Raw genomic sequence first — 27,404 nt, forward strand, 5'->3', positions numbered from 1 at the left:
AATGGTGGGAATATATACTGGTACAGCCATACAGAAAACAGTATGGAGGTTCCTCAGAAAATTAAAAATATGACCTAGTAACCCCACTTCTGGGATTTCTTTTTCAATGCTAATTCTACATAGGCGTGACTAATTCATAATGTCTCTACTTTAGGTTCACTCAATTGAGAAAACAAAAATTCAGACACTGTTAACGACTATCAGGCATGCATAATGCTCCTTTTAAAAACAGTTCCACTGAGCAAAGATTTTTTTTCTCTACCCAGTGTTAAGATTTCAACCATCTTAAGTGGAAATGCGAGCCTATCTAAACCTTCTTTTAGGGGTTAGTCTTCTCTAACATTTCTTACACCAACGCCTACCATCTTAAACTTAAATGGTTCTGACTGCTAAGGACTTCTAAGACATTTCATTCACAAATTCTAGGCATAAAAATCCTGACTGTGAATATATGCTCTAGTACTACCACAGCATTTTGGACAAGTCACCCCAAGGGTCTTGGACAAGTGCTCCCAAGACACTGTTTCTTCACTTCTAAAATGCAGACCCTGACTTTATGACTTCACAGGAACACAAAAAACAAATTATGTGAAAACATGTTTGGGAAGACTACTAATATACATATAATAAGTGGTTATTGTGATTACAACATCTTCAAATGCCCACATTTCACTAATTTTTTTTTTTGCTCCAAATACTCAAATGTAAAATCTGAGTGGCTTATATTAATAGTTGCTAAGTTGGCATGACATACTTTAAGTCAGTCTCTGGGAACTCTTCTATCTAAAGTTCCTTTTAAGAAAATAGAGCAAGATGTTAAAACAGATACATAATCTACATTTTAATATTTTCACAGGCAGAGCACACCCTTTCACTATGTCCCTCTTAAGTGTAGGAACAGTATCTTAGTCATCATTTTAGGTACAGTAATTAGCAGACTAGCGCTCAGTTTCGTATCAGAATAAGCTTTTCCAAAAAAAAAAAAATGTTCACATAAATACACAAGATAGAAAGGTCTGACCCTACACCAATGACTGCCAGCACACCACATACAGTCTTGCAGAAGTCTATCAAGTCCCTAGAGCCTTCAGTACATTTTAAAGGTCTATTTGTCAGTCTATAATGCTGTTTTAATCCCACATCAGACAACCAGCCAGAATATTGCACAAAAAAAGGCCCTTGAGTGACAAATCAAAACAAAGTTTCTCACAAAGTTGATCTATGCACTTTACTCATAGCAGAGATCTAGTGATTTTTATTTCCTGTTTTTATAACAAACTTGGCTATTTGGCCATGAAATATTTCCCATTTATTGGTTAAAATCGGTAAAATAGATCAAATGTGGAAGGAAAGAGAAACTGGAGAAACCCTAAAGGTTCCTCTTCCTGGTGAAATGAAACCAGACCTATCCAAAATAACTCAGATCCAAAATCAATCTCCTCCACTCTATATTCACTGCCTCAGCTTCCTCCTCAAGCGTCAGCTGTCCTCCAGCATTCATTGGTGACTATTACTGGGGCTAGTCCCTTTGCATCTGGACCTTCACAGTGGCCTTCAAACTTAACTCTTAAAAGAAACCACAGGCAGCGAGACCAGTGGAATAGAGAGAGCATAGGTCTGGGTGAGAGACTCAACTTTCTACTTAAAGTTCCATGCTATGCAGTTGATTATAACTCAAGACACCTGTTTTAAGTGCCTGGCTTTGAGTCAGAGCAATCCATAATCATATTATGTATGGCCTAATATCACTGAACACCTAAAAAATTATTTCATTATAGTAGTCTCTATCTTATCCCAAAAACGGTGAATGCTCATCAAATACTTCATTGTAATGTTCTCCACAGTTACCCTTTTCTGTACTTCAATCAATTGCTTCACTTAGCTGTTTGTATTTTTACTACATAACATTATTATAATCACAAAGTAAAGGCCACCTAAGTTTAAGCAACATAAAGGTTGGCTTTTGAATTATCAAAGAAGTATTTTACATACAGAAATAAAGTGCATTACTTTACAAAATTAACTTACTCTCAATGATACTAACCTATTTTAAAGAAGTGCCATGTTCTGTTCACTAACTAGAGGTAATCAGTTCCAAGAAAATGACCACACCTGCCAATTCTGATCCTTAAAGCACATGAAAATACTAATCATCAGAATACTTCACAAAATATTTGAGACTGGCTTTGAAAGGACGTTTATATATCAGCAAAAGAAACCCAAATGCATTTAATTCTTTCGGAAAGTTAAATACACCAAAAATCTTAACAATCTTGTAATATATGATGGAATTAGATTTTAAATGCTAAGAAAACTGAAGAGGGTGGGTCCAGACCACACAGCTGAGAGGCATATTCCTGTCTCGAAGCCAGGCACTTACAACAGGAGTCTTGAGTTACAATCAACTTCACAGCGTGTAACTAAGTGGAAAGTTGAGCCTCGTACGCAATCCCGTTCTCTCTCTCTCTCTCTCTCTCTCTCTCTCTCTCTCTCTCTCTCTCTCTCTCTCTCTCTCCTCCACCGGTCTCTTGCCTATGGCTTCTTTTAAGAGTTGATTAAGTTTGAAAGCCACTATGAAGGTCCAGAGGCAAAGGGACTAGACCCGGTAACAGCCACCAAGGACTGCTGGCTGAGAAGGAAGGCAGGGCAGTGAGTAACTGAAGAGTGGAGGGGAGAAGGCGCACAAGTCTTACACAGCACACATGAAGGTAGCACAGAGGGAACATACTACTCAGGAGCAGGGCGAGCAACAAAAATCACCACCCCTGCACCCCACACTCGCCGTAACTCAGCCCCATTTCCAGAGAGCCTTTCTGCTCAACAAGAATGTCCCACAAGAGCCCATGGGCTGGGGGGCGCAAGGATTAGTCCCTCTTTACAGAAAAAGCTGGAAGCAACGCAAAAGCCGGGTCACCAGAAAATCAAGCCGTGTCAGAGGTGGGGGCAGACACCAGAGAGGGCTGGGGACTTCGACCGAGTGGGCCCGGGAGGGATCTCGGACCACCCAGTTGGGGAGGCAAAGCCCGGGGACCAAGGCCCAGCGGGCAGGCGGGGTCCTGAGGCCGTCGCCCCCCGAGGCACGGGAAACTTGGAGGGCGGCCGCTGACCATACTACTCACGTTGAACTAGCCGGTCTCCGCTGAAGGTGGGAGAGCAGCTAGTGACCAGCGCGCAGGGAACCCCGGCAGCCATAGCTGCGCTGTCCAGCCGCTTCTTCCCGGGCGCCGCTTCCGCCTCGGGCTGTACCAATGCTGCCCACGCGCGGGGGGGCCGCACTCGGAAGGGCGCATTGTCTGTATATACCCGCTGCCCTGACTCCGCCCTTCTCCCCCCTCTTCCGCTTCCGGCGTAGGACCGGCCGGACTGCGTGGTGTTGCCATGGAGACAGCGCCTTCACCTAAGCTTTCCGCGCCGTGGTGCTGGCGGTAGCTCTCCTAGGCCTAACCATGGCACAGCCGGCCGAGAGCTACGACCCCATTGGAACCATCTTAATCCAGGTGGGAAATGGGCCTCTCCCGGCCCTGCCCAGCTAAGACTTCTAAGCGAGACCTAGCTCTGCTGATCCCCCTCGCGCCCACCCATTTGGAGAAGGGACCCCACATTGCCTCCAACCTGCGAAGGGCACGGCCCGCAGAGAATTCTCAGATATACCCACCCAGACCTAACCCCCGAGCCTGACACACCTCCAGTAGCATGACTGTTCTGCCTCTGGTAACACTCCAAGACCGCACACCTCAGCTGACAACTTTTACTTGGGGGGTGTGGGAGGGCGAGGGAGGTGGTGAGCACATTTAAAATGTTTCTCGAAAATGTGAACCAACGTTGTGGGAGAGTAGGGTAGATACAAATCAGACACATTGAGGAGATGATAAAAGATGTGGGGAGAAATTGATACATGTGAATCGCTTTTCTTAAGCACCCCAATTCTCTAGCTTTAAAAGCCCCTTGCAAATAAAATAAGTCCTGGGGATGTAATGTGCAGCATGGTGATTAAAGTTAATAATATTATATTGTATATTTAAAAGTTACTAAGGAGTAGATAGTAAAAGTTCCCCTTACAAGAAAAAAAAAAAATTGTAGCTATTTGGTGATCATATCATTGTACACAAACACTGAGTCATGTTGTAATGTTATATACCTGAAACTAGTATAATGTTATATCTCAATAAAATAAAAAATAATTAAATAAAATAAGTCCCCTGTTTGGGAATACACAGATAAGAAAATATATAAAATAACTTGGAATTCAAATCAACTTAAATTTTTTAATATAGTAATGTGACAAATTCAAAAAATCAGAAAAATAACCTTTTCAAGTCTGAGGGGGGAAATATATCAAAAAAGGTTTAACTTCTCCAGTATAACCCAGTTTGTGACAGTTACCCTCAGATTTTTCTGAAATGGCAATAGCAGTTTGTGGTTTTTTTTTTCTTATTTATATGTGTTAATTTTAAAACGTTTCCACATATATTGGCACTTTTTAGCTCCTATATTTAGCTCCACCTGACTAAGACTTGAAGTAATTTACTTAAAGTCACTCTATAAGAATCTCACTCAGATCTGCAATGGGTCATATTTTTCTTTCTGCCAGGATTTTGGTCTCTTACTCCTATCTGGGAGATACTTCTTTAAATTTACATTTTCCAAAATACAACCCCCTAAACTCATCTGTTTCATAGGATTGCACATTATGTCTCATACCTAAATCTTTTTAGTTTACATTTTTTACCCTCTCTTTCGCCATCACCATAGAATGAGTTTGGCCAAACTGCAAATTCTGAGGGATCAGTCCCCAGAAGACTTTTAACACCAACCGCCAGTTCAGGAGTCCCCATAACCACCATCACTCAGGCCAGCTGTCTACAGATTGGCCACCCTCACATTGCCTAATTTGCTAGAGCTCACATATCTCAGGAAAATGCTCTGCTTTCCATTATGGTGTTGTTTTAGGGACAGGATACAAATTAAATCAGCCAAGGGAAGAGATGCATAGGGCAGACTCCAGCAGGGTTCCAAATGGAGCTTCAAGCCATCCTCTCCCCAGGAAGCCATGGATGGCATTTCTCCCACCTTCCACACGTGACACTAGGCAGACTACTGCTAACTAAGGAAGCATACCAAACACTTCAATGTTCAGAAATTTTACTGGGACTTGATCACATACTGACCATTTATCTTCAGTTCTTCCTGGAAGTCAGACTAATATTTTTCATTTCCTCCAGAAGAACTGATACAGCATTGTTCAAAACCCCATAAAAAGTCACTCTATTAGGCTGCTGGTAGTCAAAGCCCCCAAAGACACTCTTACCAAGCAGGACACTTTAAGGATCTGGAAGTCACCTCCCTATATCCAAGCGCAAAGGGCATCTCTTTGGGCAAGGTTCACTACACATGAACACTAACAGTGAATCCTACACAGAAACAGCTAATTCTACCCCATGGTATGCTTCATGTTGACAACAGGACAATTAAATTTATCTTTGGTTTCTTCTATTTCTCCAGACATGGAATATCTCTAGAAAAGAGACCAGAAATAATTCTCACCTCTAATTTCACACTTTCCCTGGAGATAATTCTATTTCTCAGAGCTACTCACTTTATGGTTTAGAATATTGTAGAATAGTGTATTGACTGAAAAGACTTTTCACTTCAAAGTGGGATGACAAGGTAGCTTAATGTATCTGATTGAGATACAGACTGATCTTTATGGTGTATCAATTCAGGATACAACATTACAGTATCAGTATCGGTAACAATGAATTTTTAAAAATGAACAGAACAACTAAGAATGTCATATCCTTGCTGATCAGCATCCCCACTTGCTTAAAAAGGTTATCCTGGAACACAAAGTGGTCAGGGCTTTGCAGAGAAAGAAAGCCTTCGTGTTAACCTTATTATTGAGGCTGATAGCTAAATAGAGTTAAAATTATCCCTAGAGATATACAGAGATATATGAGAAGATCTTCCCTACTTTCCCACTGAGTCCTAAGCATTTGTGAGCATACAGCAGCACTTCCAGACATGCAACATCAATTCCACTTCTGCCTGAGGCTGTGATTTATTTCCTTCAAACAGGCTACCAATAAGCAACAGATCTAATGGAAAGAACTCTTGATGGGAGTCATGATACTAAAGTCTGACCCTGGTAGTGATATTCTTCCAGGTGACTGACTTTGTGTTAGTCACTTTACATTTCTGGGCCTGAGTTTTCTGTAATATGCACAGCTTGGATTAGCTCTACTTCTGACTCTAAATTAACCCAATTTGCCCACAGCTACATGTATTTAGATTTCTTTTTATTATAAAGTAGACTTCCTTGTCTGTTATCCTAAGCAATTAAATTCTTTCTATCAATTTATAAATAACTCCGTGTGTGTGTGTGTGTGTGTGTGTGTGTAAGAGAGAGACAGTGAGAGAGAGGACAAAAAAGTAGAGTTACTTCAAATCTCAGTAACTTCATTCTAATATGGATATTGGGTTTGCATCTCAATCAGATACATTAAGTAACTCTTTAGACCAGTGGTTCTGACAGTGGTTCCAGGACTGGCATCATGAACACCAGTTGCGAACTTGTAAGAAATGTAAATTATCAGTCCAAACCTATTAAATCAAGGCTTTCAAATAATACTGAGGCACATTCAAGTTTGAAAGTTACTACTCTAGCTATAGTAGATCTAAGTTACTATAGATCATATTGTGAAATATCAACTGTAACATAATTTCAAAGGAAAAAAATCACAATAATCATAGCTCACATAGTATTTACCAGGTCTCATACATAATTCTAAATACTGTGGCTATTTTAACTCATTTAAACCTTACAACAAAGCTATCCAGTAAGTATTACTATTATCTTCACATTATGAAAAAGAAATTGACCAAAGATGAGTGTTATGGCAGACTCATACGTTGTATTTAGAAAATAAAAGCATTCTTAAATCTTTTCAATCCATCACTCTTGGTTATAAAAAAAAAAAGTTCTCCCTTGCCTCATTTTGCTGGTCTAGATATTTAAATCCTGTCTTATCCACAAAATTTTCACCAATCTCTAGCTCTACATATTTACAAATACATAATTGTATATTTATAGATATTAGGTATATACTGTTAATGACTTACACCAATTAAGTAGCTGTTTACCTTGCACAGGTAACAGCCTCTTCGTACGTCACATTCCCTCAAGTATAAAATGAAGATAATAATATGAATTCCCTCTTAGGATTCTTGTAAGGATTAAAGTATAGGATAATACATAAGGCATACCATTCAGTAGGTATTATTATTAGAGCTGGTCTCTTGCCTTTAATATTATTTAGTTTTGTGTGTATTAGTTTGCCTTTTACTCAAAGTTCCTAAAGGAGAAAGAAAAATTAATTTTAACCTGTTTTTCTAACCAGGACTACTCCATTCTTAACTACAACTTTCTGGGTGCTGCTATTTGGCAAACAAACCTTATTTCTCTGTTACAGGCTGGTTTTTGGCTATCCCATTTTACCTAGTACAGGACTAGGTCAACAGATCCTGGGTGACTGGGTTATGATTTACTCATTTATTCAGTCTCCAATAATTTATGAACTATTCAAATATCAGTAAAGTTGGACTAACATTTTCTGCTCTCTAGAAAAGATAATAAAAGGTATAAATAGTAAATCATAGAAAGTATTAATTACTAAATAAAAAGGTAAAATAGCAAAAGTAATATTGTGATTAAATGTCTGAAATAAGAGAAAATATTAATATAGAAATAATTAGTGGTCTAAACTCTGTATGAATTTAATGAAAACATGTGCTTTAGTGTTTGGATTTTCCAGGAGAGTTTTGGTTGTGAATATTCTGTCCCATCATCAGATCATGTGTCAAAGTCTGTTTTCATTTTTTGAGGTCCAGAAAATGTGATTATCACTTCCACATAGACTTCTACTAGGCAGTGTTTTGTTAACTACTTAACTTCTGTCACTTCCAATCAACTCTGAATTATAGATTCAGACTTTGTACAATGTTTCCCTCAAATAATCAGAATAGTGGTGTTTTACTATAGTGATAATTATGACTATTACAATTAAAATAGTGGCCAACACTCACTGAGAGCCAGACACTATGCTGAGAGCTTTTGATTATTTCAAATCCTATCAAAAAAGTTCTATTAGGGAGATCTTATTTTTACCAGTTTTCAAAAGAAGAAACTAAGGTACAAAAAGGTGAAATAACTTGCTCAGAGATAAAGATAAATCCAGTGTGTATCCATTCTTGAAAGATTATAGCACAACCTTGAAGAAGTGTGGGGGAGACTCTGGAATGTGTCATACATGCTTTCTTCTACTGGGTACTTTAGAAGTTTTGTTTTTATATTTGACTGATGATAATGTGATATGTGGTATCTTTTTAACATATATAAATGCTGGTTTGACCTAATGTTTATGCAACAAGGACCACCTAGTCTTGCAATCAAAATTATCTTTTTAATTAGTTTGGAAATCATATTTCAAAGACCCAACAGCTGCATGTTGATACCAACCTTGGAAATATTAGTTATTTGACAGCTTGATCACTGTCTCATTTCATTTCCTGTGTCTGGCTTGCCAAGAGCATACAACAACAACAAAAAATGAATGGGAAAGGGAAGAGAACAACTCAGCCAAACTATATCAGAAATAAATAAAATGGAATTATGAGACTGCTTTTGACAATATGGACTCTAATTGCATGGCTCTTTAAAATTCTAAGGTAAATCTTTGCTGCATTAGTGCTTTCAAGGGCTTTCTATTCAAGCCCTTATTTTAACCCTAAACTATCAAAATAATCATCTCCCTCCAAGTAGGAAATTTGTGCAAAGCCATGCATTTGATGATCACAGAGATGATCAGTGACAGGCATAATTTAACCATGGTAGATTGGATTTATTTGACGAAGGAACAGAGAGTTAGAATTTAATCTCTTTGCCTACCCATGTCTGGTGAAACATTTCCTACAGTACTTGTCTCTATTACAATTATACAAACAGATGTGTGGTTATTATGAGGGGAGAAGAAAATATCTGGAAAGAAAAGTAAAAAGTTCTTAAGCAAGATTGAAAACAATTCAAATCTAGGAACACTTACTAAGTGCCAGTTGTGTATGAAGATTTCACTAGATTTTACATTTCAGGAGAGAAATAACATTTGTTCCATCCCCTCCTATGTAGATAGTCCTATACAAAGCACTGTACATACATTAACGAATTTTATTCTTGTCACTATTCTGAGAGATAGCTATTTATCACCATTGTACAGATGAGAACACTAAGGCACTAAGAGACCAAGTCAATTTGTCAAGCTCAATTTAGTAGAGGAACTAGGATTCCAGTTCATATCTGTCTGGTTCCAAAGCCTATCTTCATTCATTTTCACACAATTTCTCATTTTCAGTCAAATATTTAATGAAACAGGGGTCTCCATAGTGGCGCAGATGGTTGAGCGCAGCGCTATGAAGCGGTCCGCAGCCTCTGCAGTGCTGGTTGGTTCCTGGCTGGCCATGGAGATGCCCACATGGTGCGACAGACCTCTCCTGTCTCGCCCGCTGCTCCCCTCAGCAGTGTATTTCGTCAGCAGCCTGTTCTGTTCCCTGCTCTGTCTCTGGTGAATCCTCTCACACTCTTGCACATCTGGCCTGTACCTCGGTTCTTGTATAAATAAATAAATCTTTTTAAAAAATTTAATGAAATAGAGTAACTTTTTTTTGGTGACAATTGGGATGGTATGGGGATTGCATGACTAGCAAATGATAGGACTAGGAATTATGTTCACCTGCATTTTACTGAGTTCTTCCTATGTACTTGGTCTATTACATATTATCTCACAACTTAATAAAGAAGTACAATTGTCCACACAAGGCAGATGAAGAAACCAGACCTTTAATTCCCAGTAAGTATCCCTCCAGCAACTGACAGGCATAATTACCGAATGATATATGAGGCCACAAATAGTACAAATACTGGTGCTACAAGAAGGGAACCCAGTGCATTCAACGTATGAACCAAAAAACATGGGCCTGGAAGTGGTCTTGCCCTTGAACTGCCTCTTTATACTTGCCAACTCTCCTTAGAGAGTAGACTATAAATTAGCTTACAGCAGTAATTTGGACAAAACAATCAAAAGAAGTACATCTTCATCTTTAGTTCCTACAAGGAAACAGTAGGTGTGTTCAAATTTCAATCTGTGAGCCCTGAAGGCTTTACATGACAATTTGTGCTGAGTACAAATGACCAGATGTGCCTGCCAGACTGTGATGCCCATCAGTGAAAAGAGACAAAGCCTGAGCCTTTGAATACTGGGCTCCATGGGGATATTCAAGAGTAATTGATAACATAGCCTGGATCAATGTATAAGTTCAGTTAAGCTAACAGAGAAAAGGTAACCGTTTCAAAATGCCTTTAGCAACCCAGTCTGCAGATTGTTATTGGTGTGACTCTTGCTGAAACAGGTGTTGGGTTCATAAATTTGCATAACAAAATGTTTTTCTTGTGGCAGCAGCCCATACAATAATTGGTGCCATCTGTATTTATCTGTTCGAGTTTGGTTTCTAAGATGAATGCAGAGAATAATTTCATAGCCACCATTTTAGTCCACGGGTGCTTGACATTGGAGAGAAGTTCATTTCCAAGGAAAATCCAAATGGAAGGAAAATGTAAAAAGTAATAACATATGTTGCTTTTTCCTTATGGGTCATTTTCTGACTACATAAAACAAAATCAAGGCCACACCTACGGAACTGCTTCTTCAGAGTAGGTGGGGAAGATCCAGCTAGAAATGAAAACCAACAGGCCCTGATAACATATTTACAATACTCTTTTGAAAGGCACTGCTTCCACTAGAACCTCGCTTCAATGGGATTTTCCTGAGCTTACCTCTTAACCAATTAGTTGAAATTTGTCTGGCATAATCTTGGTCAGGCTCAATTGTTTTCTTACCTAAGAAGGCAAAAGTCTTGAGTTGTAGCTTTGTCTTGGATCTGCTTCTAATGAAGGAAGAAAAATAGAAAATTGAAGGAAAATTGAAAAGCAATGATGGTACATTGTCATAAGGTATATCCTAGAACCATAAACACAGTTCTTGTCAATAAACACCATGAAGTCAATTTTATTGTCTTTAATATTTTAAGCAAACTGCAAGCTTTTAACATAGATAACTACTTTAATGACCTACATATGTACTCTTCAATATTTTGTATTTTTGTACCATCAGGTTCATGATGACCTTTATGAACTAAAGGAGAAATTAACAAATTTCCCACATGAAGAAAATGGAAGGACTCTAGACATTCAGGATCTCGAAGCAGCAATCAAAAGGACTGAAATGGGATTAAGAGTAATAGAGCTTTAGATATTAAATAAAATACTGTAATGAGACAAAGATTCCTCTAGAACAGAATTCCTGTCCTCACATAACCCTTATGTAAATCTGTAACAGAGATAGATGTGGGATAGATATCAACTTTCTCAACATTTTCCTTTATTTTTTATTTTTTTATTTTATTTTATTTTTAAATAATAAATTTTATTGTTATATTCCCCATACAATTGCAGCCCCCCCATTCTGACCCCAATCCCTCCCCTCCCGCCCCCGCCCCCCTAAAAGTGTCTCTGGTTCATAGTTTTTTGTTTATTTTGATTTTCACTTTCTTATAGTTATTCATTTTCCTGGTCCCTTATTTAAGTTTTCTAGATTCCTGTTATGAGTAAGACCATCCGGTATTTTTCTTTTTCTTTTTGGCTTATTTCGCTGAGCATGATCCCTTCCAGCGCCATCCATGTTGCTGCAAATTGCATGTGTTTATCTTTTTTGAATGCTGAGTAATATTCCATGGTATATATGTACCACATCTTCTTGATCCAGTCATCTATTTTTGGGCATTTGGGTTGTTTCCAAAGCTTAGCTATTGTAAACAGTGCTGCTGTAAACATAGGGGTGCAGGTGTTCTTTGGAATTGATGTTTCTGTGTCTTTTGGGTAAATACCTAGGAGTGGAATTGCTGGATCATATGGAAGTTCTATGTTTAGTAGGTCCAGAAATCTCCACACAGCTTTCCATAGTGGTTGGACCAGTTTGCACTCCCACCAACAGTGCAGAAGAGTTCCTTTTCTCCACACCCTCGCCAACATTTGTTGTTGCTAGTTTTTTTAATATGTGCCATTCTCACTGGTGTAAGATGGTATCTCATGGTAGTTTTGATTTGCATTTCCCTGATGACAAGTGATGTTGAACATTTTTTCATATGCCTGTTGGCCATTTGCATTTCCTCTTCAGAGAAGTTTCTTTTTAGCTCTTCTGCCCATTTTTTGACTGGATTATTTTCTTTCAACATTTTCCTTTATTTTTTAAATAATGATTAATAAGTGATCGATTTACAACCATTCACATTGCACAAAGAAATGATGGTACTAATGTAAGACCATGCAGTGATTACCCCTCAAATGTGGTTTGATCCTAAATTTAATTTAAATTTTTATAAATTAGCACATGGATCCAAATGAGGATCATCTCCATCTTCTAGACCTATAATTGTCAGTCTCAGCTCTTGCTTCAGACTTTACTTACTAGTTATCCGCTTTGTTTCTCAGCTCCTGAGGCTGTGGGAGATGTAGTATACATTGTAACCTCATCAAACTAGCACACCATTGTCCTATATTACCTGATGATGAGAGGGCTGGACCCAGCTGGAGTCTTGGGTTGGCCATTTTAAATAATCTGTTACCTAAAGGCCAAATTCTTTCCTTGATGCTGGCTTGAAATCTCTTAAGAGAAAGCCATTACTCCATGTCCATATTGCCTAGTAAATTTATCTGGCTAAGCAATTTCCTAACTATTGTGCATAGTTTCATTTGTGGAGAGTGCTACCGGTCACTCAAGCTTTGAGTCTCAGTTGTTTATGATGCTTTTTGGAATAGTGAAAGTAATTTGGCCTTGAGATGCCTAATGGTACCTTAGGCGTGTAATAAATGAATAGCATGTTGTGTCTTTTGGCTTAATTACACGATTCAGAGTGTTAACCTAATGAAATGGAGTTAATTAGCTGAGTATCTTAAGTCCACCATAATGGCCTAAACTTTAACTTTTCTGTAACAGATTCACATTGAGAAGTATTTAAATGTTGTAAACCATCACGTGTTAATGACTCCTCTTGAGGATGGCCACTTGTATTCTTCTCAGCCTTCCAAATGGTAAGTAAAATAGGTATTTCAGGGTTCTAAGTAAGTACAATAAAAACAAACAAAAAAAAAAACTTTTCTCACTCAGGTCAGATGACTGTAAAGATAAAATTTTCTTGTTTTTGTTCATATACATTCTACTAATTTCAGTATAAGTTTTGTATAAGAAATAAATGACAGAATTTGTACTTTAATAAAGTTTATTCTGGGTTACTTTTATTGAGTTAAAATGCTTGATCCCATGACAATTACTTCAGGGTCATAGTTTTCACTCTTTTTAAGTTTCATTGAAAAGTATTGAATATTCAACTACTAGAGGAATTATCTTACTGAAAATCAATTTTTAAATTATTCCAATCTCTTGGTATTTTCTTTGCAACTTTTAACCTAGCATAGGTATTTTATTGTAAAGACGATTTGGGTAAGCAAAACAAAAATAAAAACTTGCTTGAAATATTCATTATGTTATACATCCCAAGAGATGATTTGTTAAAATTAGAATTGAGTTGAAGAGAACTGACCTTGCCTTACCTTGGACCTTCTTATTATAGACCTCCTGAATTTGAGTGAATGTAGTTTAAGGTTTTGCACTCAGCTTTTAAACCCTGTGGCCCTTATTTGCATTGCAAATATACCAAGCATAAGTGAATAATACCAGACAGTGAGGTCAAGTTTCAGAAAAAGCCCAAGGAATCATGGAAACCTATAGACAGAGGCAAGTTCCAGCTCTGGGTAATGAGCAGTGGAGCCTCTGGGTGTCTGTTGTACCTGTCTCCCTATCCCTGACTTGAAGGTGGTGGTGCCATAGGCATCCATCATCCCTTGATAGAGCCAACCCTTCTGTCATTTATATCTTTGATTTTTAATTAAGGAATACAAATATGATATGCAAATAAGTTAATATACACAATCTTTAAAAACAAGAAATCTGTAGGGAAAACAATAGAAGGAATTCTTGGAGAAGAAAATATTGGAAGTTACATGACCAACTTACATTGACTCCTTGCTCAAAATCAAGGGAACCCTGGAGAGGGAAGCCAGTAGAGATGGCAGCTAGGGGATCTGTATAGGTGGCCAAAATATGTGGCATATGACTGAGCATACATACGGCAAAGAAGAGAGCCTCAGACAGAAGAGGTGAGGAAGCAAACTAGAGAAGAGATTTTGTCTCCAGCTCTAATGAAAGTTCTGTCTCCTCTTTCCAGCTTTCTAATTGTCCCCATATCTTGAAAAAGGACAGTCTGGGCTGTAGATTTGCAGGGTAGGATAACTGAAAAGAGCAAACATGGTAGCAATGGCAGCCACAAAGAACCAAGCAGTAAGTTTCTGGTAGAGACCTTTTCTTGCAGTTCTTCTCCCTTGACAAGCAGTGTCCTGACCCTCTATCAGAGCCCAGAAAAGTGAAGGAAGATGTTGGGGCATGGATTTGCTTCCCAAATGTGGCCCTTGGATACTTTCTTTCCTATTCAACCTAAAATTATAATCACTGGCTTCCTGTTAGGAGATGGGAGCCTTTTGGTTTGTTTGAGCACACAAGCATGGGAAGGATGCAGCAGCATCTCAGTCATAGCTGTGGGTGGTGCTAAAGTGGCATGCAATTTGAAAAGGAAGTGAGGTGAGCCAAGGGCAAAAACTGGAGTAAAGTCTAAAGTGGGTCTTCAAAATTAAGCAAGTCCTGGGAGTCAAAGTGTGAGTCCCAGGAAGTGGCTCAAGGGAGAAGAAAATCATTAGCCATAAATATAAAATGGGATACCCAGGGGATAAGGACCCCTGGTAGAATATCAGAGAGGGTCCTGCCCTTGAAGGAATACCCCATGAATAGACTTGACTTCAGACTGTCCTGTGGCCTACAGGGAATTATATGCAAAGCAGGTTGCAAAACCCAGAATTCCTTTGGGTTCTCATACCTAGAAGAAGTCAGACTGGCCAATTCATTGCATTTTTCTTCTGATGTTCCCTGATAAGATAGGGTGCTTTTTCATTATTGATGGTAAAACTCATGGAGGAACAGGCTACTAGTGTCAACATTGATTCAGGTCAGAAGGAAGACTTAGTCATGAAAGTTTTGAGTTGGGACAGAACTTTTTATGATGACCACATGGTTATCAGCCAAAGAATATGGGCATGTAGCCACAATATAGGTATGTTTATTTAGTAATAAATTATATGCTTATTATCACAGAGTAAACATATTCTAAAACAGTGGGTTGTTGGAACAGTCATGACATATTTTTTCTATTTTACTATGCAAAAATGTATCATGACTTTTCTGGCAACCCAATATATGAACAGAATTTTAAATGAGATAAAGGTGAAATAAGCATTTAAAAATTTCTTCTCTATTAATAGAAAAAACTTTTCTCTCTCTTTTTCTTAAAGATTGATTTATTTATAAGTACATGAGCTGGGGTACAGGCCAGAGACACGGGGCATGAGAGGATCCACCAGAGGCAGAGTGGGGAACAGAACAGGCAGACTGACTGAAATACACTGCTGAGGGGAGCAGCAGGCGAGACAGGAGAAGTCTGTTTCACCTTGTGGGTTTCTCCTTGGCCGGCCAGGGATCAAACTCATGCTGCAGAGGTTGTGGATTGCTTCCTAGTGCGGTGCTTAACCCCTTGTGCCACCAGGGAGGCCTGAAAAAAAACTTCTCTTGCTTAAAAAAGCTTGTTAATTATAATGTTTTTGTTGTTTAATCTTGTTAATAATGATGCTTCGTACTTGCTGTTGCTTATATTCTAAAACATACTCTATATTTAGGTGAGAATCAGCATGGATGCTGGTTGGATATTTGCATATAAATCCATACTTCTACCCATCTTTTGGATAATTTTTAAGTTTTTTTATTTTTGCTTTTTGGCTAACTATAAATTCAACTGGATTATCATCATTTTTACTTTCAAATGTGGCTTAAAAAAGCTCACACTAGGAGTAAAATTCTACTTTCTTATTGTGCACTGATGCTTAAATCATTAGTTTTACTTTATTTTTTATTATATTATCCTTGTTGGCAATGGTTTACAACATTGTATGTAATTTGGGGGTATAGGTGTGTTTACAATGCCACATTTTTACAGTCTTTTGAAGATACCTGTCCATTTTTTCAGGTTTAGTTCAAACTAAATAGCAGAATCCATAAACCCACTGCAGTATACTGTAAAGCCCTGAAAGCAGATGTGCCAAAGCTGGCTCCAGTATCCATGCCTTTGTGCGGTACAACTCCTACTCGCAGGAGGTCTCCACAGTTGCAGATGACATGACCTTGTGGGGGATCCAGTGACAAACTGAATATTAAACAGTAGTATAAATGATTCCTTATCTTATGTAAATAGAAGTCTTTAGATTCTCTTCACATGACCAGTGGCATTGTCTTACGTATCACCTGGGATGTGAGCATTCTATTTAAGAGACCACAAGTCTCAAACTTTAATTTACAGTCCTTTCACTGGCTCCTCGGATAGAGGAATCTGCATATAACAAATGTTCTTGGTGTTCCTAATGCAGACTGTTTTTGTAATCCCTGGGATCCACATGGTTCTCTGGAGTCGATATTCTTTGGGCCTCAGGGGGCACCTGCCTTTGTTTGGTGAAGAAATTGGTGCTAGAAATTCTGTTACCCTATTGCTATAAAGGTTGGAGTAAGCTCCATGCACTGGGATTAAGCCAGGAGTGGAGCCTGGCTGTCAGGCTGGTAGGACAGTCATTGTCTCTCAAGCTATAAGTCTGTTGGAGTGTCAGAAGCCAAAATCTCAGGACAACAACCTATTCTGATAGACGTGGCATATTATAACAGATCTCTGTCATTTCTTTGACAGTAGAGCACAGTTCCTACAAGTAACTGAGAACCAACAATTGTTCAGATATCTGGGCTTCATTCTTTCTATGGAAACCCAGGAAACCAGGAGTTCATTCCTGGTATACTCTTAACAATTGCTTAGGGCAGGTATACAATAATTGTCCTCATTCTCTTGAATTTTATCAATATTTTCTTAACACTGGGCAGTTTGCAAAGGGCTTTAACAAAAAACTGTAGGTAATTATGCTTTCCTTTTAAAGATGAGCAAACTGAGACTTATACCAGTTCCAGGTCACACAGGTTGGTGAAGTCCAGATTCAATCTAGCCAAATGTCTTTAATGTAGTACTGTTCTACCTTATAATCACCTAAAAACCAGAATCACAATTTGCACAAAAGATCATTGTCCTTTTTAGCAAGTATTTTTGAAAGGAAAATCTGGTAGCTTTGTCTAGTAGAGGCAAAAAACAGTAGGTACACAAAATAATAATAATGGGTGCCAGCAAATGCAAGATTTTCCTAGCTGTCATTCAGAAAACAATAATAAGGACATTATCCAAAGTGGCATATTTTCTCCAAAGAGCTCAAAGTGCTTTTGTATTATGTTCAAAATAGGTTTCACTATTATCCCCACTTTGGCAATGTTTCTTCTTCTATGTCAAAGTGTGGTTTTCCTCTTATCATTGCTGGCTTTCATGAATTTTATTGCCTGTGATATCTGCTCACACTGTTCTTAATGACCACACTTTGCTTATTGACACTAGGAGGGTGACTACCATCTGTACCAGCATTATCAGAACTGCACAGAAATCTTCATTTTGTACTCTGTTGTGTTAGTGTTGGGGAGGGGAGGTTTGACAAGAACAAAGCAAATAAATAACAGTGAAAAGACAAGAGGGAAAGAAGAGCCTTCTGTTAATTGGTGAGTGTAGATTAAGAGGTACATTATCCTTTGAATATTGAATTTTCTGGATTTTTAAATACACAAATCTCACTTCTATAGACTATGACTATGTTTTAATCAGAGAGAAAAGTGAAGCACAGGTAACTGAAGATGTTAACACTAGGTAATCTAGGTGAATGTTCACTGTTCTTTCAATTTTTCTGTGGGTCTGAAATTTAAAAACAAAAAATATTTAAAGCATCATAAATTAAAAAATAATAAACTGGAAAAAACATTTGCAAGATATTATACCAAAAATTACTAATAGTCTTAAAACAAAGAGCTCTTGCCAATTAAAAAAACAAACAAATCTTGACATAGACAAAAGGACATGAACAGACTACTCACAGAGATAGAAATGCAAATAACCAGTAAATGTGGAAAGTGTGTCATCTCACTGGTAAACTGGAGAAATTCAATTGAACACACATTACTATTTTTCTTTAAAAGTTACCAAAACAGATTATTTAAACCACCCTGATTACATCAGTGCTGTGAGGTGACAACAGGATGGGCATCCTTTTACACTGATGGTTATATAAATAGCACAGAGTTCTTAGAGGTATCTTTTCAACATATGTGAGATTTTAAAGTTATTATTTTTTAATTTGATAGGAACCTCTAGGAATGTATCCTAGGAATAAGGAGATGTATATGTAAATCTCTAAATCTCTGTTCATTTCAACATTATAGTTAATAGCAATAAATTTAGAGATACCTTAAATGTTAATAGTAGAATAATGAAATATGTAACACATCTATACGTGTATATATATAGCTATTAAAATTGATATTGTCTAAGAAATGACAGTGAAATTATGTGAAAGAATTCTCAAACTATATGTTGAACAGAAAAGAAGCAGGATACAGTATGCATCACAATTTAAATTCAGTTCTAATTCACTGAGGTAAAAGGATTAATAAGAAATACACAAAGAGGCTTTCAATTCTAGGAAGATGGTGTCAAGATACTGTCCCTTATTCCTTCTACTACGTACAATCTAAGAACACTGGCCATTATATATAAGTGAACTTAAGAATTTGAACGGTTAAGAGAGGCAGGCAAATCCTTTAGGGACCTTGGGACAAAAAGAAGTACAAGGTGACTAGATTTGTGCATTTTCTTTTTTCCTCATACATTACCTATCTGACCTGCATAAATTTCCTTCTCTGAAAAATTCTTTTAACATTTATTGCAAGACAGGTCTTTTACAACCAATTCCCTTCATTTTTGTCTGAGCATATCTTCATTTTTCCTTCACTTTGATGAATAACTTCACAGGATGTACAATACCTGGTTGGTGGGGTTTTTCTTTCCACACTTCAAATATTCACTTTATGTTTGCATGGTGTTTGCATGGTTTGTGAAGAGAAATCTGGTATAATTTTTATGCTTCTTTCTCTGTAGATATTTTTTCTTTGCCTCCTTTCACAATTTTCTCTTTGTTACTGGTTTTCCATAGCTTGAATACCATAGGCCTAGCAGTAGTTTTTTGGGTATTCATTCTGCTTGGTTTTTCTCAGAGCTTCCCGCATCTGTGGTTTGGTGTCTGCCATTCATTTTGGAAATTTTTCAGTCCCTATTACTCAAATATTTTTTCTGTTCCTTTCTTTCTTCTTTTTCTGACAATCTCATTTTGTGTATGTTACACTTTTTGTGATTGTACAATGGTTCTTGGATATTCTATTCTGTTCCTTCTCTTTGCATTTCAGTTTCAGAGTTTATTTGGACATTTCTTCAAGCTCACTCATTCTTTCTTTTGCTGTGTCCAGTCTATTGATAAGTCCATGAAAGGAATTTGTTTTTTCAGTGTAATTGATTTCTAACACTTCATTTTGATTCTTTCTAAGAGTTTTGACCTCTGCTTACCCATCTGTTCTTGCATATCGTCCACTTTTTCCATTAGAGCCTTTAGCATATTAATCAGTTATTTTAATTTCCTAGTCTAATAATCACCACATCTCCTTTATGTCTGAATCTAATTCTGAATTTTGCTTTGTCTCATCAGACTGCTTTTTCTTGCCTTTTAACCACCTTGTAACTTTTTGTTAAAAATGGGACATGATGTAATGAGTAATAGGAACAGAGATAAGCAGAACTTTGTTTTAGCTAGAGTTATACTTGTTTGCTATTTGCTGTAACTGTAGGTGTCTGAGGCTTCAAGTTCCTCCACTGTCTTTGTTTTTATCTTCCCTGTTATCTTTGGTTTTCCCTAGAAACTCTTTGTCCAACAGGGTCTGAGCCTTGCAGTCTCTGCAATCCTCAGTTGTCCATATGCTCTGTAGATGCAGTGGTAAAGTGTGTATTGGGAAGAAACATTCAATAATCCTATGATTAAGTATCAGTTTTTTAGTTGGTATGTGCCCCTTGACTGTTAGCTTTACAGGCCATTCTCAGTGTTTTCCCTCCTTAGGTGAGACAGAAAAAAAAACAAAAAAAACAAGAGGGAACTAGAGTTTGCTAATTGCCTTTCTTCCGGTAAGAGAATGCTTCAGTAAAATAATTTTCCTTGAGAGATGGCCTTCAATACAGAGGACAGAAGAACAAATCTCTGTAGGAATCTCTTCTTTCCCCTACCAGATGCAGAGGACAATTTTTTTCTGATCTTCACAGTGAGACATGGGGGGAGAGGTAAAATTCACAAAAGCATGCTACCCACCTCAAACTTGGCCCCTCAGAGTTTTGATTCTCAAGCTAATCCACATTGAGCCTCCTGCAACTGTCAGCATGTAAGTGTCCATGCCAGCACTAGCTCAAGCAGAAGTCTTCCCCTCTCAGACTTTTTCCACCTCTCTCTCCAGTTTTTTGGGCAACAGTTTACCCAGAGATTCTAATTCTCCGAAGAATCTAAAAAGAGTTGTCTTTCAGTTTATCCAGCTTTTTGCTTATTGTAAGGTTGGGAACAATAACTTCTTTACATGTTGGAATGAAATCAGACATACAAAAGTTGCTTCTTAAATTATTTTACAAAAGTAGGCATCACAGTATAATCAAAAAATCAAGTCATTGGTAGTCGAGTTTTATTGATCTTAATTATGCTGACAATTTTAGGGAACTGGAACAGGCTTTGAAATTAGAATTTTTAAGACATAATATTACACACATGTGCTTATTCTTATGGCTTTATTTTGCTTTTACATTGTTCTCCCATGGAACTGCCCACTGCTTAATAACCCCCTTTGCTCCTTAAGTCTGTAATTATGTAAAATAGCAGAGGGTTCAAGAATGTAAGTATAGCTTGCTTAGGGATCAGCATTTTGAATATACTTACCACTATACTGTGATTTGATTTTATTAAACAAAATAGAGCATTATGTATTTTTCTTTACCAAGAAATGTTTTATAGTGTAGTAATTCTGTCATTTGTGAATCATATAAACTCAGCCAGAGACAGCACTTTTTATTCATGCTATAATGGCCTTTATCAGACTCGGAAGTTCTTCTGCTTAATAAACAACTGCAATTTTATAGTGGTAAAAATGCTAAAGATTGGTCTAATTTATTGCAATTACCAATTGAATATTTCCTACAAAATGTAATTGAGCTAGAAAGCATTGTTTTTTAATTATAATTTATCAAGTTTTTAAGACAGCAAACTTGGGTTTGTTTTTTTTTTTAATTTAGGTACCTTCCAACTGTACTTGATCAGAAGGCATTTATTTTCCCTATGGAATCTGAGGGTAAACTTTGGCAACCACCAAAACAGCACAAATCATTCCCACACGCCTTTTCAAGAATAAAGGTAGGAACAGAGAAACCATTAGAAGTAGAATGAGGGTTAGTGATTATCAGAGGCTGGGAGGAGGGGAGGTTGGCAAACACTTTGAAGGGTCATCAAGTTTCTTTTGAGGATGATGAAAATGTTCTGAAATAAGGAGTGATGACTATATCACCCTGTGAATATACTAAACACTCTGAATCGTGCTTTGAAAGGGGGAATTTTAAGGTATGTGAGTTCTATCTCAATAAAACTGTTAGGGAAAAAAATGAAGAGTGAAGTCAGGAAATTTGCTTTGTGTTATAAATGAGAAAACATGCCATTGTTCAGTCAGTTATGGTTGTGGCATGGTCAATTTCTGTGACAAAAGAGCTTTTTCCAGAAAGAAAAGTAAGTCAAAACAGAATGCTTTCAAATTTTTTAACACAGGCCTAGAAGCAAAGCTTCTAGTTGACAAGGGATGGAGATCAAGATGTTTCTGACTTTGCCTCTACTACATGTTCTTTCAGTTTGGTTCCTGTTCCCTCCCCAGCTCCCCCAAAGTAATAGTAGCATCCCTTGTTAGGGTATCAGGCACTGTCATCAGTGCTTTGGGACTGACTTGTTAGCCTTCAAAACAATCTTAGAAGCAGGTGTTAATATAATCTTCATTTTATTGGTGAAGAATCCAAGATACAGAAATGATAAATAAATTGCTCAGAACATAGCTAGTGAATGTCAGAACCAGGATTACAGGATTATGAACCCAAAATGTAGGAATCCTGGGCTGGGCTCTGAGCCACTGTGGTGCCCCTTTTTAATAAAATGGATTTATTGAGATAGAATTTGCATACCATAAAATTCACCTTTTTAAAGTGTTAATTCAGTGGTTTTTAGTATACTCACATCACTCAGGTGTTGTGCAGCCAACACCTGATACCCTCTCACAAACAACTATATTAGCCTGTACTTTTCCTTCATCACACTTGCCACAATTTGTATTTAGATACTGAGTTATATAATCTTTTTTTTTTTTGATGTCCATCTTCCCTCTGGATTATAAGTCTACCGAGGGCAGGATCCACATCAGTTTATGCATTGCTATATAATATAAGAGGACTCTCAATAAATGTTTGCTGAATAAATAAACGAAACCACTACAGTGACCTCTCAGGAGGTGTTCATCCTCATGTAAAATATCAATCTGGGCTCTTCTGCACCCACAAATCAGCCCACTCCTCCTTTTGTCATCATACTGTTATCATACTTTGTTCAGACCCTCTCTATAGGTTCTTACTGTGTGCCAAGGCCTGCTGGCGGCATTTTGGCATTAACAATTCAGACGAGCTGCCTGCTCCCAGGGAGCTTATGTTCTAGTGGGGGGAAGACAGACCATGGATAAGAAATACCAGATAATAAGAAAGGTTTTGAAGAAAACGAAACAACGCTGTAATAAAGGAAGCTGAAACTTCTCATCTTCTTTATTATTAAATATCTGCTTTCAGATAAATTTTAAAATTTTGTCAAAACTCTAGGAGGCCCACTGTTGGTCTACAATGGAAGATCATAGATCTCTGCTCTATAAGGACAATACAATAAAATCTGTGAAATTAGGACAATGGTAGAAAATACAGTTACTATTCTTATTCCAGAAATTAAAAAAAAAAACAAAAAACCTATGGCCAGAAATGTATTTGCTAAAATGAATTTCCTCAAAATTCCTTTTTTTTTTAAAGATTTATTTTATTTATACAAGAGCTGGGGTACAGGCCAGAGTCACAGGAGGGTGAGAGGATTCACCAGAGACAGAGTGGGGAGCAGAAAAGGCAGATGGACCAAAAGCACTACTGAGGGAGCAGCAGGCGAGACAGGAGAGGTATGCCCCACCACGTGGCATTCTCCCTGGCTGGCCTGGAATCGAACCAGCGATGCAGAGGCTGCCCCGCCATGTGGGATTCTCCCTGGCCAGCCTGGAATCGAACCGGCGATGCAGAGGCTGCAGACAGCTTCACAGCACTGTGCTCAACCCATTGTGCCACCGGGGAGGTCCAACATTCTTATCTTATAAAGATAAGAAATCATATGTGCTCAGCCTAATTTTGTGTTCTTTCAAATGCTGTGAGCGTGGGTGAGCTTCATTTAGAAAGGGGCATAGGCTATTTCCCACCTTGACTTACCTCCAGGGCCTGGATCCCTACAGCTGTTTTATTTCTAATATCAGTGATATCTGTTTAAAAATACATAACCACTGACACAAAAGATAGCCCTGATTTTGCTTTGTAAAGTCAATGACAAACAGTGCTATTTCGCCAGCTGTTCTGCAAGCTTTCCACACCAACTCAAAAGCTGGTATTATTAAACAGTAGTGAAATCCAACTGGGATACTACCACCTTTAATTGCTCACTTCCACATATTAAACTAAGGTAAAACCCCAGTTGTTTCCTTAAGTTCTCTTTCTCCAAAAGTGGATAACTGTTTTTGAAATTCCATTTCACAAGAAACTTAGATGATAAACAATTAGAAACTGTTCAATTATAAATTATAAATAAGAATCACAATTATTGTTTACTAATCTTTTGTATTTCAAAAAGCACACTCAGAACCATAACTTAAGCAAGTACATTTATACTAGTCTCACTTTTTGAGGGATTTTTATTTTTTAAAAGTAGCAGATAGAAGTGGACTAAAGTCTTTCTTTGGGATTTGCAGATAACTGTGGACAAAGTTAACAGTGACTGTGTTTACTTGTTTGACTTTTCCCCCCAAATTTAAAGTTAGTAAGTACTTGTTATAACTAGCTGAAAAACACACTATGAAGGTGTAAAAGGCAAAGCTAACTGTTCACCCCTGCTCTACACCAACTGTCTAATCCCCCATGAACTAGCCAATGGTAATAGCCTGGTTTAGACCCTTCCACACATTTTTCTTTGTTCCTAACACATATACAATATGAGCACATATTTTAAGCTTTCGGATAGTTGGGAACTTCTTTTGTTTTTATTGAAACAGAGGACATTTTGAATTGTGAAAAATAAAAGCCTCTTAAAATGTTTTATTTATGAAAATTATGCTCATACAAATATCTGCACAAAACATCTTCTATTTTAAAATTAAACAACTATGGTACAAAATACAGCATAGGATATTGTGATATATTTCAGAGCCTTTTCTATGGAATGTCCCTGACAATAAAGGAGGGAAAGTGTGAACCCTTTACACGCTAGGATTGAGTCTGAAGAGAGAACCCAAGGTGAAGTGGGAAAATCTTTGATATCTCATATTTATCACACAAAGAAATATATATGAAACATGAATTTTACATTCCACTCCATTATAGAGACCTCTACTGCACATGCACAAACATGCACATGCACGCACGCACACACACACACACACACTTCAATATAGAATTAGCAGATTTTACCACCAAAATATTCAGGTCAAACTGATACCCCAGGAATGTGCCTCATATTGTTTATGTGCGTTAGAGGACCCCAGTACACTACCATATATTCCTAGCAGAGGATTGCATAGCATTGATTTATTCACTCATCAAATGTCTATTGATGCCCTTCTGTGTGTTGCACATTCTATTCCTATACTCATTGGGGGCAATTTAGTGGAAGATAGCCAAATAGCACACAATTATAAGACTGAAAAAGATACTATAATGAGCGAATTGGTGGAAGTGTGTGTGGGGGGAAAGGTGGCCTGTATACACTAATGGTGACACTTAACTAGGAAGTGAATTTGACAAAATGTTTAAAAGATCTAAAAATGTATCCTAAAGTATATCCTAAAAAATTATTAGACTATGAAAGCATAGTACAAATATTTGTTATAGTTTGTTTATATTAACCAAAAAAAAAAATGGAAACAACCTACATGCTTAATAAGAAATGGTTAAAATATGTACGCTGTCTCCATATATCATGATACTACTTAGCTTAGACTATAACATGGGAAAAGGTTCATGATATCTTAAGTGAAAACAGATTTAAAACAGTAAATTCCTATTTTTGTAACTGCACATAGGTTTGCATGTACACATAGAAAAATACCTTAAAAGATAGCTAGTAAATATAGTTAAAAATGCTATAATGGGAAAAGTATAGGATCTTATTGGAACATATAGGACACCCAACTCAACTCATATTTAGAAATAATATTAAGAGGTTTCTTAGATGAAACTAGAAAATCAGTGGGCTTAGCCAGAATAATGGTGGGAAGATTGGGGAGGATGAGCAGAGAGTTCCTAAGTTTGAAACATTATGTCAGTAAGGAGACTAAAGGATGTGGTTTAGATGGGTAAATGTTCCTGTGGGTTTAGATAAAGAGTTTGAGCTTGTATCAAGTCCAAAGTAATAGACATAATTACCTTTTCAGCAGGAAAAGTTTATTTAAACAAATATATAAAATTATCTTTTTATATTTATTTTCTAAAATCACTTTGTGGTGTGATGAAAGTATTAGAGGGATCAAAATAATTAGAAGGCAACTGCAATAATATAAACAAGAGATGATGGTGTTAGCAAGAGTGTTTGTGAACGGATGGAAGGTATAAGACTGAATGAAGAGAAATCAAGAAGTTGAATCAGACAAGTATTTGAGGATAAGAGGGAAAATTCAAGGATGATGTGAAGATTTTGGCTCCAGAAAAAATCTTGTGTTATTTTCCAAAATAGGGAATGTAGACTATATTATATACTTCTGTTTCTATTTGGGCTTATTATTATAAGAAATCATACAAGTTAGGGGAAATTGGGTTTTCATATAAACAATTAAGCCTGGTCATTAATTACATGGGCATTAGGGTTTTAAAAATTATAGAAGTTGGAGGCAGAGTTTAGAAACATCATCAACCATTGTGGTAATCTGGATGAGAGATGATGAAGATTTAAATTATTGTGGTTTAAAGAGAAAAGGACTGATTCTCAAGTCCATTGTGATTAAAGAGGTAGAACTGACAGGACTTGGCAATTGATTGGAGGATTAAAGAGAGCTGGGGTACTCAAAGGCAATCCAGTATCTGGCTTGTGGGTTGGATTTAGTGATGACACTCATTGAGATGGGAGATACAGGAGAAGGGCAGACATGTTGGGATGATGGCCAGAGCATCCTGGGGTATAAGGTTTATTCAGTTCCTGACCATGTTAATTCTGGGGTACTTATGGGATCTCTAAAAGGAAATGCCTGATGTACCCCTATTTAAATGGAGTATAGAAGAATTATGTGAATAATAAAGAATAATAAATACAATAATCTATAGATTTTCTGTGATCAATATTTATGAAGTTGTTCAAGCCAGAGCCAGGGAGAGGTATGAAGAAATCACCAGGTGAAATGACAAGAGTGTTGTCATTGACAATTTCCTTTTTCTTTGAATCTAAGATACCACAAGTCATGAATTGACATTAAAATGTAAGCTTTTCCGGTTAAAAATGTATTCAGTGTAATGAAAAAAACCTGAAAATATGCATAACACACTTTCATATTGCAAAGTGTAAGGCAAACTTTTTCATTTGTAGGCTAAAGATTCTTTCAAATCACTTTTGGCAGTTTGATGTTCTGAGCAGCATGGTGATAACAAGCCGTTTTTTACAACCCTGACTTATGAAGTTGAATCTTTCCTCCTCTTTAGACTCAGAATATAATTTTGAGGCATAATAAAAAAATAGTAGGGCTTCTTATCAATGTCTTATTTGGTTGCATTCATAGTTTCATATTTTTTTTTCACACTTGAATTACCCATCCCTGAAAGTTAAACACAACCTCTTTAAAAGT

General features: G+C 37.3%; 2 protein-coding genes across 11 annotated transcripts in view; one reads left to right on the plus strand and one right to left on the minus strand.

The window, feature by feature from the left end:
• The window catches only part of AAGAB (alpha and gamma adaptin binding protein), a 61,471-nt gene extending 58,227 nt beyond the window's left edge, over nucleotides 1-3,244 (minus strand). For all 4 annotated transcript variants that reach the window (XR_008549309.1, XR_008549312.1, XR_008549311.1 and 1 more), the window contains exon 1: nucleotides 3,120-3,244. Coding sequence is in view for 1 of the 4 variants with exons in the window: in XM_037502777.2 (XP_037358674.1) it covers nucleotides 3,120-3,192 (73 nt within the window). In the remaining 3 variants the exon portion in view is untranslated. The remainder of the gene's footprint in view (nucleotides 1-3,119) is intronic.
• A 125-nt stretch (nucleotides 3,245-3,369) lies between these two features.
• Nucleotides 3,370-27,404, plus strand: part of IQCH (IQ motif containing H) — a 207,870-nt gene continuing 183,835 nt past the window's right edge. For all 7 annotated transcript variants that reach the window (XR_005123663.2, XM_037502778.2, XM_037502779.2 and 4 more), the window contains exons 1-4: nucleotides 3,370-3,497; nucleotides 11,220-11,342; nucleotides 13,101-13,195; nucleotides 21,547-21,664. Coding sequence is in view for 6 of the 7 variants with exons in the window: in XM_037502778.2 (XP_037358675.1) it covers nucleotides 3,447-3,497; nucleotides 11,220-11,342; nucleotides 13,101-13,195; nucleotides 21,547-21,664 (387 nt within the window). In the remaining variant the exon portion in view is untranslated. The remainder of the gene's footprint in view (nucleotides 3,498-11,219; nucleotides 11,343-13,100; nucleotides 13,196-21,546; nucleotides 21,665-27,404) is intronic.

This window comes from Talpa occidentalis, unplaced genomic scaffold (genome assembly GCF_014898055.3).
Source record: "Talpa occidentalis isolate TD23 unplaced genomic scaffold, MPIMG_talOcc4v2.1 talOcc4.11, whole genome shotgun sequence".
In the NCBI taxonomy this organism is placed as follows: domain Eukaryota; kingdom Metazoa; phylum Chordata; class Mammalia; order Eulipotyphla; family Talpidae; genus Talpa; species Talpa occidentalis.